Source organism: Anabrus simplex, chromosome 8, assembly GCF_040414725.1.
Source record: "Anabrus simplex isolate iqAnaSimp1 chromosome 8, ASM4041472v1, whole genome shotgun sequence".
Taxonomy (NCBI): domain Eukaryota; kingdom Metazoa; phylum Arthropoda; class Insecta; order Orthoptera; family Tettigoniidae; genus Anabrus; species Anabrus simplex.
In genome coordinates, this window is record NC_090272.1 from 183,817,153 (window position 1) to 183,838,825 (window position 21,673).

The 21,673-nt window shown below is 38.9% G+C and overlaps 1 protein-coding gene across 1 annotated transcript in view; it reads left to right on the forward strand.

Moving 5' to 3' along the window:
* Oseg4 (intraflagellar transport protein Oseg4) overlaps positions 1-21,673 on the forward strand; it is a 337,827-nt gene that overhangs the window by 250,720 nt on the left and 65,434 nt on the right. Inside the window, exons 16-17 of the mRNA XM_067152561.2 lie at positions 1,467-1,662; positions 14,275-14,487. Of these exons, the coding sequence (XP_067008662.1) occupies positions 1,467-1,662; positions 14,275-14,487 (409 nt within the window). The remainder of the gene's footprint in view (positions 1-1,466; positions 1,663-14,274; positions 14,488-21,673) is intronic.

Consider the following 21,673-nt stretch of genomic DNA (forward strand, 5'->3'; position numbering starts at 1 on the left):
TTAAATGATAAATGTTACAAAATCTAAAGATTCATTAGTTCTATATTTCATGACTGGGTTGAGTTTAATTAGAATAACTAACAAGATTAACTCCAAAAATACTCGACTAACTGTACCTTACAACACTCAAGCCACTGAATCTGGGGTAGCACTATCTATAATCGCTCTTGCCTCTTGGTGATGTCAGGTGCTTTAGCTTCAGGGTAGCTCTTCAGAATGGCCTACCTGACCTATGAGTTACATTGGAAAACCCTAGTGTCAAGAAATGCAACGATTGCGGACGGCAGTTTTGTCTACGTACCGCTTGTGAAACCTGAAACTCCACTTGATCGATGCTGGTGAAGAATGCAACACCAGAGCCCCACTGCAACTGCAACTGATATTTTCTTACAGCGGTTTCATTTGACAGTGGTTGTGTTCCGGAAATGGTTGCATTGTATCTGTCTCAGCTCTAGTATACATTCCTGTCTTTATATACAAGGTGTAAGATAATATACAGATCAACTTTCATGGCACATTCCTCACACATAAAACCAAACCCCACGGCACTTAACGCCCTTGAAAGGGCCTTGGCCTGCCTAGCGACCACTGCTCAGCCCGAAGGCCTGCAGATTACGAGGGGCCGTGTGGTCAGCACGATGCATCCTCTCGGCTGTTTTTCTGGGCTTTTGAGACGAGGGGCGCCATCTCACCGTCAGATAGCTCCTCAATTCTAATCACATAGGCTGAGTGGACCTCAAACCAGCTCTCAGGTTGAGAGAAAAGTCCCTGACCTGGTCAGGAATCGAACCCGGGGCCTCTGGGTGAGAGGCAGGCATGCTACCCCTTCACCACAGGGCCGGCTCCTCACACATAGAAGAAAATATGTTATATGGACATGATTATTTTTTCCATGTTAGAACTCATTTTTTATAACTCTACATAGTACATTAATCATGGGAAACACACAGGAACAGAATGTACCAGCAAACTGCATGAAACTCCTTCTTACATGAAATATCCAAAATGCCCCCTTTTGACATTGATAAATGCATCAGTCTGCCATCGCATTGCCATCGCATTGAATCCCAGATGCACTGATGCATTCCTGGAGTATTGCATATGCGTGTATATGTTTATGCTAATAGAGGGCATTTGGAACGTTTCATTTAAGGAAGAGTTTCATGTGGTGTGCTGATACATTCTCTTCTTGTGTGTTTCCCATGATTAATGTACTATGTAGAGTTGTAGAAAATGAGTTCTCTAACATGGAAATAAAGTGTTTCCAGACCTATGACCATATAATATATTTTCTTCTTCTATGTGCCAGGAATGTGTCCTGAAAGTTTGGCCTACCTTATTGTTACATTCTGTATATGACTGATTTGATGCTTATTTGTTCCTATCCAGTACTTAGACTAAGAAGTATGTTAATAGAATATTTGTGTGGGCTTGTTTAAGTTGATAATGAAACTTGTTATGCATAGGGAAGGAGCTCGTGAGTACTATGAGAAAGGTCGTAACCAGGAGCAGTTGGTGCAGTGTTACTACATGCTGGAGGACTATGCTGCATTAGAAACATGTGTGGCCAACTTGCCTGAAAATCACAACCTCCTCTCAATCATTGGAGAGATGTTTGCATCAGTTGGGATGTGTTCTCAGGCAGTGACTGCTTACTTGAAGGTATGTTAGTTAAGAACTGCCTCATTTTTGTGTGAAACATTTGCAATGTGAGGTCAAATATTGTACATTTTAATTGATTTTGTTGTATAGAATATATGCTTTCCTTTCATCTTGTGAAAAGAAAATAACTATCTCCACTACTTCAAAAGATATGTTTGTAAATGTCCATATATGCCACTCACTATGTCCTGTCATATATTTGTTGCTTATCTTCCAAAACTTAAAATTTTATGTATAGTTTTTCATCATAATACAAAAACTATTGAAGGTATTTGAATGGAATTTTTCAAAATATCTAGAGTATATTATTTTTATGAACAGTATTATCTAGTCTATATTCACATAATAATTTTAACCTTTAAAAAACAATTAACAGTGCAAGAATTGAAAATGTATATGAAAGTTGACAAGTAAGAAAATGCACATTTTCAGAATGTACTGGTATATCTGGGAGATAACAGAGTACTGTATATTGTTGATAGAATCTTTAAATCGCAGAAGAAGAGTAATACAAATTTTCTATGAATTATTACATTTACAGTGCAAACCTTATTAAGTTGCAAAAATTACTGTATATATGCAAAAACTCCATGCACCCTAATTTTAGGAGAGAATTTTAAAAATTGGATTTAATTTGTGTTTTATTTAAAAGAAATTAATCCTACATAGTGATGTAATCCAACATCAAATACAGTAAAATATAAATTTGTTTGAAATGCATCATGTAAAGATTATGATGCGTTTCAAACAAACAGAACTATGCTGCATTAGAAACATGTGTGGCCAACTTGCCTGAAAATCATAACCTCCTCTCAATCATTGGAGAGATGTTTGCATCAGTCAGGATGTGTTCTCAGGAGGTGACTGCTTACTTGAAGGTATGTTAGTTAAGAACTGCCTCATTTTTGTGTGAAATATTTGCAATATGTAGACAACCCGCTAATCAGAATTGTCAGGTGCTTTGCTTCCCTTCGCCTGATATTTGTATTTTTTTTTTTCGTCAATGTTTTGTCGTAATGAGTGTGTGCTGTTTTGTATTAGGTGTATGGGAACGTGTTTTGCAAAATGCCCTGTGATTACTATTTGCTTTTTGCCAGTTGTGAGAACAACTTTCTCTGACATCCTGCTTTCTTCCTGCTGTACAGTTTCCAATGTTTGCTGCATCCTCAATAACCCCAAGCTTATCTTTAGCCATGAACAGGCAATTAGGAGAACTTGTAGCCATACTTAATACATGGTTCACACTTCACTTCTAACATGCTACTGGTGCCACACAGACCAAGAACCATTGTTATGGGCAAAGCGGTACCAACCTTGTTGCAAATAATGCGTTCAGGCCATTCACCCAAGTTTTTCTTTACCAAATTCCAGAAAAATATGTGCAGAGTTTCGCATTATACATTAATATGCCAATTTGATAAAAGTTTTATAGGTAATTACTAGGCTTTTAAAAATCTGAAGATTATTTCATGAATGATAATAATAATTACAATACAGTCATTAAACCAGAATGTCTGTATGGATCAGAGACACTAATTTTGAACAGGAAAGCAGACATTGAAAACACTGAAAAAAGAAACGCAAAATCTTAAGATAAATTCTAGACCCAAAACTTACCAACGGACAATACAAACTTAGAAGCAGACAGGAAATCAAAGAATACACAAATATTCACTGTGACATTGGAAAACGCAGGCTGAGATTCTATGAAACAGGAGTAAAGCTAAAACAGACACAATGAAATGGATTGGCAAAATCAAAACCGATTTGAAACAGGCAGGAATTACACCAGCAGATGTCCAAAACAGGGTAATCTTCAGACCCAAAATTCACAGATAGCAAGTTGACCAAGAGGAAAGACCAAAAAAAGACTGGAACAACCTGGTCTGAAGACAGAAAGGAAGCCCACAGTAAAAGAATGAAATAAACATGGGCACAGAGGAAGGCAAATGTACTCCTCCAAGTACTTTGCGGAGTCTTAATGGGCAAATTATATATATAAAATAATAATGATCGTATGGCCTCAGCTACCATGTGCAAGCATTTCAATTTGACACCATCTTGCTGCTTGCTCGTCAGTTTCGACGTTTTGTTTCACTCTAGGCCTACTAGATGCAGTGGCGAATGCTGCGATCAAGACGTGGGCTACCACTAAGACTTAATTTACCCCTTTTCGATAGTTGGTTTAGTAAAGGTCAGCCCTAAGCATTCTAATCTGCAGCCAATACCCAACAGAGTAGCCTGCTGTGTTGTCAAGGCTGCTTCACAACCTACTGCCCTGGTTTTTGCTACTGTCAATAATCAACACCTGATCAGTGGAGATTGTAGCCTAAGATTTAGCAAATTAAAGTCTGGCTTTGTGGCAAAATGGATAGAATGTTTGTCTTTGGTCCGATGGGCCTGGTTGAATTCTCAAAATCAATCCCCTCGTACTCTTAATTCCCCATGGCTTGGGGACTGGGTGTTTATCACGTCTTCGCTGTTCATTTTATCCTCATTAGGTCACCACCAAGCCTATACAGATGCCATGTATTATTATTATTATTATTATTATTATTATTATTATTATTATTCTACAAAGTAATAGAATCGGTAATGATCACTATCGGAAAAAAACAAATCTCGTTCTTTGGTCACCTAATTGGACGGTGTTATGCATGACTTGACCAAGTGCCAAATTGTCATTTCGAGATATTGACGTGAACGCGTTTGTTAGCTTATAAATTCGAGTCTTGAATAAATTGGCAGATTTCTTTCACCATAAGGACTAAGGTCAGTTCTATTTACAGACCAATTACCAATTGCATAACAAGTCATTAAGTGTCTGATTATCCATAAAATGTTGCTTAGTCAATTTTAACTTTCTGAAGTAATTCATTCTTTCTATTTTTCATCAACTGACCAAGTGACAATTTTGTCCCTTGGTCATGTGATGCATATTAATGTTATGCTTTATGTTTTACATTGGGGATTGTAACTACAAAAGGGTAATAATCTAGGTAAACAGACGTATAAACAGTTTTATGAGTAATGTTGAACAAAACTGTTTATTATTCTACAATACCATTACCATACATACAAAGAAACATATTATCCATACTATTACATACTGACAATTTACCAATGGGTTTCACTTATGCCAGTGTATCTACTTGATATTACTAATAACAGAAATTGAAATAAACTTCAGAATGTTCAATCTGACACAGGAATGGGAAGTATCATCAGCTTCATCTAAGTTTCATCTTCAACAATGAAATCAAGTTGTTGGCAATCAAGTCCATCAATATTGCCTTCAATACCCGGATGACTGCAGAGTTTATGATAAAAATCAGTGGCATCTTTTGGAATAAGTGACATCAAAGAGCGTATGTCACTGAGCTTCGCTTCTGAAATGGGTTTTCCATTCGGCCACAGGGGTATTAACACATTGCTAAAATAGTGGGTCACGCCATTTTGTGAAGGACAACCAACAGCTTTCTTCTTCTGAATGTTTATTTCAACTGGCTGTCCTCTATATTCCTGCTTGAAGAAGATGCTAAATGGTTTGTCTTTATGTAGCTCTATCTCTTTTACTTTCAGCCAGTTTATTTTCTCTCTCAAATTATTTGTCTTCCGATTCACGATTTGTTTCTCAAGTAAATCTGTACTTTTAAAATCCTCAGACTTCATTCTGTGAACAACTAAGGGATTCCTCTTCCTACACAATTTCATCACATTGATGCTGTATACAATCTTTGCTGATGTTTCAGTGCACACTCTTATGTCCCCGAAATCACTGTCATTGGGGAGAAAGCTATGTCCTGGAACAAGGAAACGTTGAGTGATTTTTTTCACTGTGGGATGCTGTTCTAAGATAGCTTTTAACATCAAAACCATTTTTATGTTTCGGTTCTGTCCTCCACAGGAATCTGACCACAAGATGATTTCTTTAACAGCTGGTAGCTGTTCAATTAAATATTTCAGTAGGCATGAGGATACCTCCTGTGACCTTCAGCCTGCCTCACCCTCTAACCAGACATAGCAGTGTCCTCTTTCATCCTTACCGCTGCGTATTCCTTAGTTATAAAGCCATAACTGCCTTTTATAAAAGACTGTATTTGTAGGAATTCTAGGCAATGGCAATGTTTTCTATAGGTCAAAGCAAAGAACTTCCAGGGTGCCATCTTGTTTTGCCTTCAACATGTCCGATGATCTCATATCCTGCGCAATTTTGGCTTGTTCAAGATGATTTTCTTTTTTTGTTTTTGAATTCTCAGCATTGCATCCAGTTGTGGTTTGGATCTGAACTTCCTAGGTGTCACAAACATTACATGTGTCCTTTTTCAATGGTTCCCTTTTAATGTTGAACTTTGTGAGGAATATCTTCTTATAACTTGCTTTTCATAAAGGATTTGAAACCTCGTCCTTGTACATGTCATACATGACATTGACCGTTATTTCAGGGGCAAGAAATTCTGCTTGTGTCTCGCTTCTCCTATAGTGAGATTTGTAACGTGGAAACTTCTTTATGTGGTCTATGACTTCTTTCAGTTTATTTTCAGGGAGTTTATTCCTTCCACCAGCCAATCCATGACGATCCACAATGCCCCTTGGTGATTGTATCTTCGTAATTGCCAGATGAACCTTTCCACTGGAGATCCTAAATGTTTGCAAGAAGAAACTTTTGCATACTTTGACACCGCGGATGGTGTAAATTCTTGTGGCTGTTCTTTTGTTGGAGTCCTTCACTCTCTTCCGTTTGACATCTTTTGTTGTTACCATGGCACAAATAAGAGCTGTTTGTGCATCATGTGATGTAGTTCTATAGAAGTTTTAAAACTCTTCTTTCAATGCATCAATTCCTATCTTGTTCTGACATTTACATGAACAAATGTATTCTCTAAATTCTTTGGGTTCTTTAAGATATCCCCGCTGTGTGATATAGGTTTCATTTTGAACACATTTCGTCTTCCTAATTCTTTGATTCTGAAACGGATATTTTCTTTTCTGACCCTTTTTTAGTCTCCCTTCTCCCAGAGAATAATTGTTTTGAGCTTCCAATATCTGAGATGCTTCATTCATTGGCTGAGGAGTTGAACACTGGGTCTGGCTAGCTGCATAATTAGAGATGCTGGAGCCTAAAACATGTTCATTAGTAGCATTACTATCATTGGAATTAACGTCTGTATGGGAATGAGAGAAGTGATGTTCGTCCAGTAATACAGGAACGGACTGCTGCTGATCGTCAGATTGTGTATTTTACTGTAAAACAGAAATACGATATTGTGGAGTAAGAATGTATTTCTTCCTAGAAAAACCTTACCTGACTCTGATCTACAGTATCTGTCTGGCAATGCTATAGGATATGATGGTGTTTCTTTTCCATGAACTAAATCATACTTACCTTCAACAATGTTGTTGCGTCCATTCTGCCCACAACAAAGTTTGAATCACTAGAGCATTTCAGTTCAAAATCTGAATAATCATTCTGAAGATTGCCAGTCGGGGCTGTATTACACCTCAGAACAGTACTTTGGGTAGCATGACAGCATTTCATTGGACTCAGCTCTGTCAGACTGCTGGAAAAAAATTACATCTTTTGGGGATTCGTGAACGGGTGTGGTACTGTGATATACACTGAACAAGTAACCTGTAATAATGTTTGCAAGTAGATTTCCTTCTTTGCTAAGTCGACGATTCGTTGGGGTCTTGAGGAAGACGTAAAGTGATCCATGCCAAAACAGAAGTGAAGAGTGTAGATAAGCACTCACTAAATAATTTTGTTGATATGAAGACGGTAGACAATCACGGAGAGAAACTTCACTGTTGTCACAGGAATAAAAAGGCGGGAAAGAGCAATACGCATAACATGACCAAGCGACCTCCAAATGTCGTTTAGTCAGGTTATGCAAAATTCAACTGCATGAGAGTTTCTTTGGTCAGTTGATGCAGAAATATCTTCAGGCGATATTTAGATTGGCGCATACTCCTAATAGAATTATTTTCGATACAAACGATGTTCGAGAGTACGAATATTTTTTTCCGTGTAGTTTGAAGCCTCGGCTACCAGGTGGTGTAGATATCTGGAAAATTGAGAATTGGCGCTTGGTCAAGTGGTGTATAACACAGTCCAATTAGAACACCTGAAAATAGAATCAGCAGGATAATAATAGAAAAATTGTGGAACAGTTGGAGTAATATTAAGTGGATTAAAGAAATCTAAGAAGATATGAAAGAACTACCAGTTACAGTAGAGGATTTGAAAAACAAGACCCACAGAACCAAGACACTCAAAAACATAGACACAAGACTACAGACCAAGATCAACAGACAAACCATGGAAAGAATGAAAATCAAGATCCGAGAGAATGAAGATGTACTAGGCTGAGAGAAAATCGAAAAATCTATTGTATAATTGACTAAAGTGGTTCAATGAAAGCCATACAATGTAAAATAAATAAATAATAATAATTATTATTATTATGATTATTAAATTAAAATTTTGAATTTTACAGCTTTCCTAGCAGTCATACCCATTGTTCACAGGTTTGATTCAAACCAACCAAAGAAAACACTAAACCTGAGAGGTTGCATTTCATTTTACCAGATTTACCTACAAAAAGAAAACTATATTACTCCTATAACATTAGCCCTGCAGTGTCTTTCTACAAGGACGTAGAAATAAATGCGAGTGAAATACCAGCACTTTGTTATTAAGTCAGAAGTATAAGATGAGGAAGTATATACGATGAGAAACGCATGTGTCAATTCGGAAACTTCCGGAGAACTTTGAGTCTTTGAGCTATCTCTCCTTCGTTAGCAGTGGCAATCTGACAGACTGAAGCCAAGTACCTATCCACCCAGTCCCCGCACCAATTGGGTGTGCAGAAGCAACGCGTGCGAGGTGAGGCGAGGGAAGAGGGACACAGTGCCTGGGCTGCAATATCTTTCTCCGATGCCTTGCACTCAGAAATACAAGCGACGTTTCATCTCATTGAGTTCAAGTTTTGTAAATGGAACAATGTGCCAGATGCTTACAATATAATGTCCTTTAGATTTCCATTGTTCTCATTTGAGGTTAGGACTTCACCAATAGCCTTGGTAACCCTCGGTATACGCCATTGACTGATGGCAGAGCAAACTGAATTTCTCTTGGGCATCTGTAGCTAAGTTTTAATTAATTTTGTCAGGTGAACACCAAATATGTAACCGGAGATCTTTTACATGCAGACGTCGTACGATGTAGGGTATCAAATGAACTTTTCTCTGCCCTTCAAAAATCTGACTACCTCTGCTAGATTTGGACCTGCTTTTTTTGGATATGGAGGCCAACACTCTACTACTGATCCACAGAGGGAGCTATGAAATGGAATGAATGAACAGCATGTTCATTGTGTAAAATTTAGTTTAAGTAGCATTTGTACTTACTGGGATATAAAAATTTGGGTCTTACTTCATTTATGCCAGGGAAAGGTACCTTCCCCCTATCACTTCTAACAGGGACAAGCTTTTTGGTGACAAGCATTGTTATCAGAGAATACAAGATAAGAAATCCAGTTGATACCACACACACATAAAAGAACATATGGTTGTACACTCTCTTGCCAGAAGTCACAGGGTAGCTGTGCGTAAAAGTACCATGACATCTTGGAAATGCCCATACATATTTCAGCTGTGATCTGACATCTTGAGAGTGAATGCAAACACCGTCTGTGCTGGTCGTGGCAAGGAGACGTGAATTATTAGCTTTCTACCAGGGCATGATAATAGGGGGCAAATGATGGAATATTCCATTGGCAAAGTTGCATGGATATTTCACATTCCTAAATCAACGGTGTCGTATGTGTGTCGGGAATATGTCATGGAAGGCAATACCACCCAAATTGAATAGTGCAGTGGCTGACCGTGGATGCTTAATGATTGTGATTAGCAGCATTTAGTTAGAATTGTCTGTGGTAACAGACAAGGTACACTGGCTCAAATCACATCCACATTTAAGACTGAAAGTATCAAACACATATCCAGCACATCGGTGCAGCATTTTTTGATGTCCGTAGGATATGGGAGCAGAATGCCCTTATTAACATCATGACACAGGGCATAGCATCTCACCTGAACATGTAATGTGACGTGGTCCGATGAATTAGGTTCCAGTAGTTTCAAGCTGATGGTGGAGCTCATGTGTGGTGCAGGCCCCATAAAGTCACGGACACCAGTTGTCAGCAAGGCTCTGTAGAGGCTAGTAGTGGCTCTGTATTGGTTTGGTATGGGATGCGCGAAAATTGCTGAACTGATTTCAATGAATGACCCATCATTTTAAAGTGTACAATTTGAGAATTAACATAAATAATAGTTTTTAGAAGATTGATGATTTTTCTACATTATGTTAATTTCTTCAAGTAGTTCTAAGATCTTAGTGGGTACTGGGCTAGGTATCATGAGGCAGTTGTTATCATCGCTACTAGTGCTTTAGCTGGAGAATTGCCAGTATTGTGTTAGAGCATGAGGTTTCTACAGGCTGTGACTTGAAAATACAGTACATCGTTACAAACTTACAGAGTTAACTTCGCTATACAAATCAGAATACTGCTAGGTCTCATTTCCAAGGAGTTGGTTGACACTACAGAAACTCACCTGAGAGAAAAAGAACCCTGAAATTACAAAGACTGAGTGCAGTTTCATCCAGAGTTATTGATTTCGAGGAAGACACTATCAAATACAATGAGTTATTAATATGTATAAATAAATATTGACAGGGTGGACCCATTAATAACATTTTGTGTTTATAAATAAATCAATAAATATTAACAGGTTGGACCCATTAATATCCCGTTGTGTTTATTCGATGATCTCAGTCAATATGGACCAATATAGGGTCAAAAAATAGTCAAATTTGTTCATTCAAATACATTGTCGTCACTGTATATGGATCAGATTTGCAACTGCTGCCAGTTGTTCCATTTTGTAATAGAGAGAACGTTGGGCTATTTCACTTCATATTGTATTGATGGATTTGTTCATTTTTGAACAACTTAAACAAACAAGTTATGCTTGAGATAAACAACTCATGACACATATCATGTTTTATAACATTTGTCTCATTTTCTGCTTTTCAGTAACAGATTCTCATCAGCAATCGATACTGCCTCAGAATTAAAGTTCATATGCACAGATACATACTTGGTAGAATATAGGATGAATATTGACAAACGCATAAAACATGTGGTCAGTTGAGTTGGATTATGGAGCTGATTGACGACGATACAATGCTCCAACTGCAGGGAAGTTGTTGATATTCTTTCTGAAGATGGTGAACCTTCAAGACATCATTAGGTTGTTTCTTGTGGTAGGCAGTGGGGCACAAAGGTGTTATCAGTATTCAGCCCTCATTTTGATTTGATGGTACATCCCCTCTTCCTTCCCTGTGTTGAAGCTGACTGGAACTCACATTTGCAACACACTGGCCTACACAAGCAGAGCAAACCCTCTTGAAGTATAATACTCCAATTTGTATCTTTCAGGATGGCACTTTGTAGCCCTTTCTTTTCCCTGTTAGGTTGGCATTTGATATGACCATCAGCAAGTTAACGAATCACACTTTCCAGAAACTTTATATCCATCTCTTAAAATGTGTGTTCATGCATAAATGTATTAATGCATTTTGTGGTGAAAATGTAGACAGACTAACCAGGATTACCTGCTATGGAATGAAGTAGACCGTACAGCCAGCATCTCAATGCTGAGTGTTGGGCAGCGGTAAATAACCCCCGAGTCTCTAAAAGGGACAACAGCTTCGGTCAGTGTAGTTCCTTTAGTTGGATGCTGATCCTTCAGTGGAGGAAATGCCACTGAAACCTAGCATGAAATGTCTGTTCTCCAGATTAAGGGTGACCTTATTGATACCTGACAGTTAAGTATAAAATCTGTTGGGTATGGTGAGCCCACTGTAATAATAGCCTATATGCAGCCTCAAAGTGGATCAGAACAAAGACCTAAGGAATACCCCAGAGTGACATGCATCTCTTGTGCCTCTAGGGAGGTGCGACAAGTGGAGATCAATAATCCACAGCCTGACCCAGGTGCTCCCTGGATAAGTGTGATGGAGTAAGAAGATAGTAAAAATATAAAAAAATCTCATACCTATGAGGGTATGGAGGAGAGCCTGCAGAGATGGAGACAAGAGTTCGAAAGACATGGTTTAAATGTCAGCATGACTATGACTTTGGTGATGAAGGTTCAGAAGGGAGATGATGTACCAAAAAGCCATGCTAAATGGTTCAAAGCTAGACAGTGTTCCAGAATTTAATATTTGGGTAATATAGTGCCAAAAAATAACCTAGCCAAATATGAAGTGAACATTTGAATCAGCAAAGCAACACACTTCTACTACCAAGTAAGACACCTGCTGTGGGATAAGTAAGTGCTGCTGAAAATCAAAATGACACTGCATAAATCCTATGAGGGGGGGATCAAATATAATCGGGATTTTATTTTTTATTTAAATTCATTTATTGGAAAACACAAGACAATTACAAATTATTTTTCCACATAGTTTCCTGCATTTGTCCCACCGTATGGGCAGCTTTTTGATGCCCTAATTGTAAAAAGAACAGGGTATATCACCAGCCAGTTGCGCATAAAGTGTTCCACACTCTCATCATCTTCAAATCGTTGCCCTCCTAGAGCTTCTTTGAGCAGTCTGAATAAATGGAAATCGCACGGTGATGAGTCCGGGCTGTAAGGAGGATGATCACATGTAGTTCAGTGTATTTCCTGTAGCTTGGAGACAGTTAAAAGCTGCAGTATGGGGCCGCGCATTGTGGCGGAGGATGACCTGTTGAATTGGTTGGTCTCGTCTTTTGCGGTGATATGCAACCCTCGCCTTGTTCAACAGCTCACAGTAGTAAGCAGCATTGATTGTGGGTCACTCATGCAAAAAATCAATCAGCAAAATGCCTCGCCGATCAAAAAAAGAACCGTTGCAAGAACCTTGCCGGCTGACAGTCAAGTATTGGCTTTCATTGGTGCTGCCTCCCCTTTCTTCCGCCACTCTTTACTGGCTTGTTTGGATTTGGAAGTGTAGTGATGGACCCATGTTTCATCGCAGGTGACGATCCGACTCAAAAATGCATCACCTTCTTCCGCAAACCTTGCTGTAAGCCTCTGACAGACCTCCAAATATCTCAACTTCAGATTTTCGGTCAGAAGGCAAGGGACCCATCTGAAACACACTTTATGGAACTGTAGGTCGTTTGTGATGATTGCTTGATAGCTCTCGTAAGTGATTCAGACTTGTTCTGAAATTTCTGATACTCTCGCCCGTCGATCGTCGTCAATAATGTCTTTAACCGCACAAAAGTTTTCGTCTGTAATGCTGGTCCGAGGACAGCGATTGTGTTGCTGACTTTCCACACTTTCTCATCCTTCCTTGAACTTTTTATGCCAGGCAAATATACGTGTCCTTGACAATGTTTGATCACCAAACTGTGCAGTCAATCTCTGGTAAATTTCCACCGCTATAACTCCTTCACGAGCAAGAAATTTTAGAATTATACGTTGTGCAATGGAGGGGTGCACCTGTTGCTCCAACATTGTGAACTTTACTGATGAAACGGCAGGAAATATCTAACAGCACGCTCTCCCCACTCCTAACGGTCCCGCTTAAACATAGCAGAAGCACAGGGCCAGTCCTACCGACTGTTGATGTTGAGGAACAAAAATCCCATTTATATTTGATCAACCTTCATATTACACTCTCATCCTAATGCACAGGCTGGAAACTGCCACATTAATGGGAACTACTGGTAACACCAAACAGCAGAAATGAAGCTCCTATGTACCATGATTCAGAAAACCAAGAAGGATAATATTAGGAGCAAAAGAACTTGAGAAGAGGTGGGAATAGGAGACTGTCTACTACAACAGATTCAGAGAACAAGACTGAAGTGGTTTGGCCATGTAAAAAGGATGAGTGCCAGCAGGACTGCAAGATGAGAATATCAAAGAGAAGTAAAGGGTGGAAGATCAGTGAGCAGACGCAGAGAAAAATGGACTGATTTAGTGAAGAAGAATGTAGAGGAGAGATGACAGGTTGGGAGAGAGTTATAAAATGAGGAATGGTCATGAACAAACAGAGATGGAGAGGGCTTGTGTAAAATACCCACGTAACTGGAGTTGGTCAACATTGATGATGTTGATCTGTTTAAAGAAAAGCTGAATGAACCATGGTAAAAGAGGACTACATAACTGGATTTCACTGTAGACATGATATAGTCTTTTGGGCTTAAGCTATTTCAAGAAAGCAAGGTGATTTTCATGAAATAGCATAAGCCCAAAAGCCTATATCATGTCTACAAGTACGAGCCATAAAAGCATCAATGTTATCATTGGATTTCACTGTGTTCAGTGTCATATTTCCTATCTTGGAACTATAATTCTGTTTTGCAGCATTGCTGCCCAGACCACTAGTTTTCTTGATTTGTTTTACATGAGTTTATTGTGAATGATTAACTTTTCCAAAAAAAAAAAAAATGTACTGCTAAATGTCTTTAAAATCTTTGGAAGGAATACTGAGGGCATAAAACATTATCTGAAGTGCAGTGTTTAAATAAGTTGTTTTCTTATTTACAGTGTAACCAAGTGAAGTCAGCTGTGGACACCTGTGTCGGTCTTAATCAGTGGGACCAAGCTGTGGATCTGGCCAAGCAATATAAACTTCCTGAAATTAGCAATTTACTCTCCAAGTATGCCAGTCATCTGATAAGTAAGGATAAACTGTTACAGGCTGTTGAATTGTATCGCAAGGCTAACCATCTCCTGGATGCTGCCAAACTCATGTACCAGGTAACAAGATCTCTTTATACTGAACTGTTCATGTAATTTGTGAATGATGAGTCTTTTTACTATTGTTTATTTTAAGGGGGCTAACATCTAGGTCATCAACCAGAATGTGACGTTGATCCCATATTATACAGTAGAACCTCGATTATACGTTCCTGGAAACTACGTTTTCCCGTATTATTCGTTCAAATTACGTGGTCCCGCGAGCATCCTAATTAAATCATATTGTAAAAACCCCGCATTATCCGTTCCTCGATGAAATGAGTTCCCGGATGAACTGTCCAGAAATTTCAGTCCCATCAACGCTAAAGCCTCGATCACGCGTTTTCCAAGAAACTGTCTTACGAAAGGACGGCTACGGCATACTTACGGATCCCTGGTGTTGACGTCCCGTCATTGTGGTCATTTGAAGAAGTAGGCCTACTGTACCGTATTGGAAAAGCGATCGGCGGTGAATTTGCATAAGGGACCATCTTAGCATCGCATTCGGATAATATTGTTTAGAGAATCCTCGGAAATCATAAAGCAGAGGGTGCCCTCGACAATTGGAAGGGGAGAGAGCGCATTTGTATAGCTCTATTTGAAGACGGAACGAGTTTCTTCAAATTTTCGTACTTGCAAAACGTCTGCATTATGTCGAGGTATAGATGTTTGTTTTTTTACTTTTCTCGAGTGTGTCGCCAAACAGGTTTTCGGCATTTCCCTTCGGGCACTGTATAGTCACTGGGCTTTCAGGCAGGAATCGAAACTGCTCTCTTTCCAATTTGATTGTTATTAGTGACGAGCAGAACTAAATATAATGCATTTGAGCACTTGAGGATTGATACTTTCAAAACCATATTTTTGCGTTCAACATAACCTTTAAAAGTCGATGTAGGCCTAATTTACGTGGTACAAGATTTCCATAAACTGACTAGGAACAGTATACCGGTGACCAAATTACAATGGTGATTTTAAAAAAAAGTTTTGCCTTCATGTTGGACGCTTTTGTATCTGACGCATTATTTTATTAGATTAGAGAATGAAAAACTACTTGTGGTGGATTGTTCTTTGGCTTGGCGTTGCCGGTATTAGATTTTTCGAAGAGTTTGGCTGATCAAAGTTGCTGAACTGAATGAAGTTTTCAAAGGAATACCGTATTTCACGGCATAATCGTCGCCACCGCGTAATCGTCGCATCCTTTATTTTCAATACAAAAATCGGACTTTAAACCTTTAATTACATAATCATCGCACGTCCAAATTTTATTCACTAATCTGGTTAAAAGGTAAATGGAATTGCAACGTAAGTTGCACATGAATGCGCAATTTAAATATGTGTATGGTTTATGGGCAATTTGGCAACACAGTCACGTTTGCGACATGTTGCACAACGTATAAATAAATAATACCGGTATACTGTATGTACGACGCATGGCTTACCGGTAGACTATCGGCAGTTTGACAACGTGGTCGCGAGACAGTGTACTATTTATTCACCACCTAGATATTATGCTTACCGGTAGACTATCGGCAGTTTGACAACGTGGTCGCGAGACAGTGTACTATTTATTCACCACCTACATATTATGCTTACCGGTAGGCTATTCGCAGTTTGACAATGTGGTCGCGAGACAGTGTACTATTTATTCACCACCTACATATTATGCTTACCGGTAGGCTATCCGCAGTTTGACAACGTGGTCGCGAGACAGTGTACTATTTATTCACCACCTACGTATTATGAGTTCCCATTTGAAATATGTAAGGCTGTAAGTTATCGTTTATCGGCAACGTCGCCAGGAAATACCGGCTAGGTAGGTTGAATGGACCTCGAACCAGCCCTCAGATACAGGTAAAATTCCCTGACCCGGCCGTGAATTGAACCCGAGGCCTCCGTGTAAGAGGCAAGCACGCTACCCCTACACCATGGGGCCGGCTCCTGTGTTATTGCACACCAAGTGAAATCCAAGACGATAACGCAGATTTCCATGGAATTATTCAGCCGAATTATTTACGATGTCTCAGTTGTCATCGCTAGACTCTTATCGTACTACTACATCATAAGTGTCCGGGCATGGGATGAAAACGTTTATCCAAGCAGTCAAGATAATTATTATCCAATGCTATTAAAGTTTTATTTTATAAACTTGTCAGTAATGTAATGTAAAATCATCAATAACTGGGAAGAAATATTAACCTAATTACCGTATGTTTAAAAGAAATTGAAAAAAATGAATGTTTGTTACTGACGTCTCGGAATACAGTCAACTATACAGTAGATCTACACCGCGCTAGCTAGAGCTCCGGTTTGCGAGCTTTGCGCAAGCGCAGTAGTGTGTCGCAACCAACGAGCTAAACTGATAAATTGTTACATGCTTCCTTGCTGCCTAACAGTATTGGCTGCTCTGGAATGGACAGGTCAGAGATGCATTTATTTGTTTCAGATTTACGTGATTACTGTAGACACGTGTGCGTGAGAATTTAAGTTTTTAATTTGTGTTTTGGGTGTTTGCAGAAATAATTTGTTTTAATAGTGAACAATTACGGAAATTCATTTATATCGCAAAACATTAACGTGTGAAGCATTTATAAGCGATTATGGGTAAATATAGAAACTATTCTGCGGGCTTCAAGCTAAGCGTAATTGCCTTCGCTGAACAGCACGGGAACAGAGCTGCAGAAAGAAAATTTTCTGTGAGTGAAAAGTTGGTGCGTGACTGGCGGAAAGTAAAAAACAAGCTAAAAAGCACAAACCCTTCTAGACGCGCGTTTAGAGGTCCTAAAACAGGGAAGTTTCCTATAATTGACGAAGAAGTGTTTAGGTACGTCAGTGAAATACGTAACAATGGCTGCAGTGTATCATATGAAATATTACAAATTAAGGGACAGGAGGTAGCGCGCAAACACAACATACCGGTAACTCAGTTTAAGGCGACTCGTGGGTGGATTAAGGGGTTCATGCGACGACACAATCTGTCAGTGCGAAGGAGAACAACACTAAGCCAAAAGTTGCCTGCTGATTACACGGACAAGATTGTAAATTTTCACCGATTTGTCATACGTTTGCGCAAGGAAACTTCGTACTTGCTTTCTCAAATCGGTAATGCCGATCAGACTCCAATCTTTTTTGATATGCCTCGCAACAACACTATTGCGCTAAAAGGATCACGGAGTGTATTAATGAAAACCAGCGGTAGTGAGAAGTTGCGATGCATGGCAATGCTAGCCATTACAGCTGACGGGAGAAAGTTGCCGCCTTACATCATTTCCAAGAGGAAAACGATGCCTAAGAATATACAGTTTCCCCGTGGAATTCATGTACGAGTGCAACCAAAGGGTTGGATGGACGTAGAACTCGTGCTGGTCTGGGTTAAAACTGTATGGAATAGAAGACCTGGTGCACTACTAAAACAACCAGCTCTGCTTGTTTTAGATAGTTTCCGAGGTCACCTCGTGAACGAAGTGAAGCAAATTCTCACTACAAATAAGACACGACAGATAGTCATTCCTTTTGGCCTAACATCTGCTTTGCAGCCACTAGACGTATGTGTTAATAAACCCTTTAAAGACCACTTACGTCGATTTTACAACGAGTGGATGATGAGCGGCGATCAGCAATTGACGCCCCGGAAATATCAGGCGTCCACCCTTGGACTTGTTATGCTCGTGGGTGAAGAAGAGTTGGGATCCTATACCACCTGAACTAGTCTCCAAGAGCTTCAAAAGGACTGGGATTTCGAATGCACTAGACGGTTCCGAAGATGACGCAGTGTGGCAGGGAGACAAAGAATCTGATACTGGTATTAACAGAGGCGAGGACGGCGCATCAGATAGCGAAACCTGCGATAGCGACACCGAAGATTTGGAATAAATTGCGTACCGGTAAGTCCGCATTTCACAACAAAGCGATTATTTTTTGCAAGTGTAACATTTTAACTTTAATACTCAAATTAATGACAAATTAACTTAATACATTCATTTTTATTTTCAGGTTGGAAAAACGTTCGCTGAATTGTTGCGAAAAATTATGAATTTTGTTTTAGACTATTTTAATTATTTTGATGTATAAACGTGAGTATTACGTGCATCTTAAATTTGTATCAAATACAGTTTAGTTATAAATACATTTTTTGAGTAATACAAATACTGGTATTAAATATTCATCGTATAATGGTCGCACCCTACAATTTTTTTCGAAAATTTTGGTATAAAAAGTGCGACGATTATGCCGTGAAATACGGTATGTCAAAGTTTTCAGAGTAAATGACGATGTTTTCAGAGAAAACTGACTAAGTTTCCCCAGTAAAATTGAATGTAAAGTTCCGAGATTTTTAAGTCGCATACCGGTAATTAAAGTTTGAACCCAGCCCCGCGGTCTAACTTGCCTGCATCTCACCCGGAGGGCCCAGGTTCGATTACTGGCCAGGTCAGGCATTTTTACCTGGATATGAGGGCTGGTTCCAGGTTCAGTCATTATACAATTACCTTTAATGAGGAGCTACTTAATGGTGATATGGCGACCCCGGTCTAGAGAGCCCGGAATAATGGTCGAGAGGATTCGTCACATCGAGCATGCGTCACCTCGTAATCTGCAGGCCTTCGGATCGAGGGCAGTCGCTTGGTAGGCGGAAGGCTCATTGGGGCTGTAATTTGGTTTGGTTCAGGGGCGTTTGTAAGATTATAAGTATAAATATTTCATTTTTGTGATGTTTAGCCAAATTGTTGATGGTTCATTCATTCCCGGATTTTCCGTTTTTCCGTGTTGTACTGTACCCTCTTGGGTCTGCCCCGTGGATTAGCACTGGGAGCACTCTACACTCAGGGTCTTAACAGGTTCTTCTTGTTGTGGAGCTATTTTAGAGAGTCGCAGGTTTTTGTGTGTGCCGCAGCTAGCTAAGGTGTTCAGACGAATACGTGTCGCATATGTGGTGAAAATCAGATTTGGAATCCTATCGGGCGACGTAATTTCTGCATTAAGGTTTTCATTCCGTCGCTGTTCAGTTTGCATTATCTATTTTTATAATTTGTACCATGCATGTAACGACCGTGACTTTGTTTTAGGTTAAAGTTACTCATATTTCAATATGACCTTGAGGTTTGAATTAAGTTTACAGGCAAGGTTGTTTACATCTAGGTTATAATGAAAGGATGGAGATATTCTGGATTGGATTTTGTTTATTGATTTAAGTGAACCTGCCTAACTAAGACGAAACCAAAGCGTGACCCTAATTTTAGATATTTGAAATCATTGATAATAACACTAAGACAGCTGATGTAATTCAATTAATTTAGACCTATTTCAACATAATGCAGTGATCTTGAGTTAATTAATCTTCATTTTTCCAAGAGCTATTCGAAATTACAAACAAATGTTTACATTTATTCATTAATCGACATGAACCTTGAAATTAATAATTATTTTTGAGATCTCGTTTTTAACCTGTTCTGTTTGCATATATCACCTATCTGATCATACTCTTTGTTTACTTTCATTGTTATGGGTATCCCTTTTGTTTTACTTTCATACAATGTTTACATTACGAGAAGTTTAATTTTACTCTCGTCGAACAAGTCCAGCTAATAATAATGCCTTTTCATGTGATACCTATCCTACCTAAAATCAACAATCATCACCATCCTAACTAACTTATGCTGTCCTGATGAGGCTCGTCTCGACGCAACAATAGTTACATGCCCATCCTCGCACATACCTTCGAGGATCGTATTAACTTAATACTACTGCATAAAAAGAACAATAAGAAACAACACATGTAAGAACAAGAAATATGTACACTCAAATGTCTACAAAACATCACATGATATCTCTACTACTTAAACTTAACTACTATGTCCATGAAGTGAAACACCTAACCTAACCGATATCATGGCATGTGTCCTCGTAGTTATGTGCGTGATAAGCTTCCTGCATGCCGCAAACGTATCGCCATCGTACAAACTGAAAATCATCATCATTTTAGCTTATACTGTACTTACATATGAACATTACAATGTTAGCATTCACTGATGTATGGATATTACAACCTTAGCATTCACTTGCACATGGATATTACAATCTCAGCATTAACTTGTACATGAACATCACACCTCCATTTACATGATCTAACTTCACAGTAACATAACACAGTTAAATAGCACGTTCTACGTAACGATTTTAGGATGAATTTTCATTATCACATCTCAGCTTATTGTATAATTCTCATGGCGCAGCACTTTTCACTATTTCAATCACTAAACCTCACATGAACTCAAATAAGGATCAAAAGCATATCACGATATCACCCTACTCTATATTATTTATCAACACAATAACTTTCACCATCGTAGGCACTTAATACACTTGGCACTCACATCATCATTATTATATTTATTTTACGTCGATTCACATTAGTATCATCACTCGTAACTTCGTTATATTTGTATCACTTACCTGCAGAACATCTTCATTGATACTTCGATATGCCGTTGCTTCATGACCATTCTCGTAATTACAGTAAACCTGCTGCAATTATCATTCGAAGAACAACGTACCCTTGAACTTACAACGTTCGCTGTCTCCGTACTTGTATTAAATCATTAATCCATTTACCTGCGTTACCTGTGTTAACTTCACAATAAATATGCTCAGATTCTATGCTAACACATGTTAAATATGCATACATAAGCTCGTGCCTTTCAGTAATCGTGATACCACAGCATAATATAAACAATGCCGAAGTCGCCTACTGACATAACTAATCGTTCACTCACAAGATACCATAGAATTTCGAATACCGTGTCACCAAATGCGTATATGGATTACTACAGGCCAAATTAACATAATATCACGTCGCTCATTGTGCAATCATTATTGCGTTTTAACGAACTACTTCAGGACATGTACTGAATATACACTACTATCTACATTGAAGATACTAGTAAATAAAATAGAATGCAAATAAATGCTGCATAAAATAAAATACACAAGGCATTATTATTATTAGGAAGAATGTAAAACTACTGACTTGGATGGCCAGGGTATCGGAAAGCACATGGCCTAGGTTATCCTTCCTCGTAACCACGCCATCATCTCAGCTGGACTTGCTTGTATCAGTTTAACTCTCCATGCTCTCTTGTGTACTTGTATTTCCTGGATATCTTTCTGACATTGTTATTTTACTTTCGTGCAGATCACACCTGAAAAAGGCTAA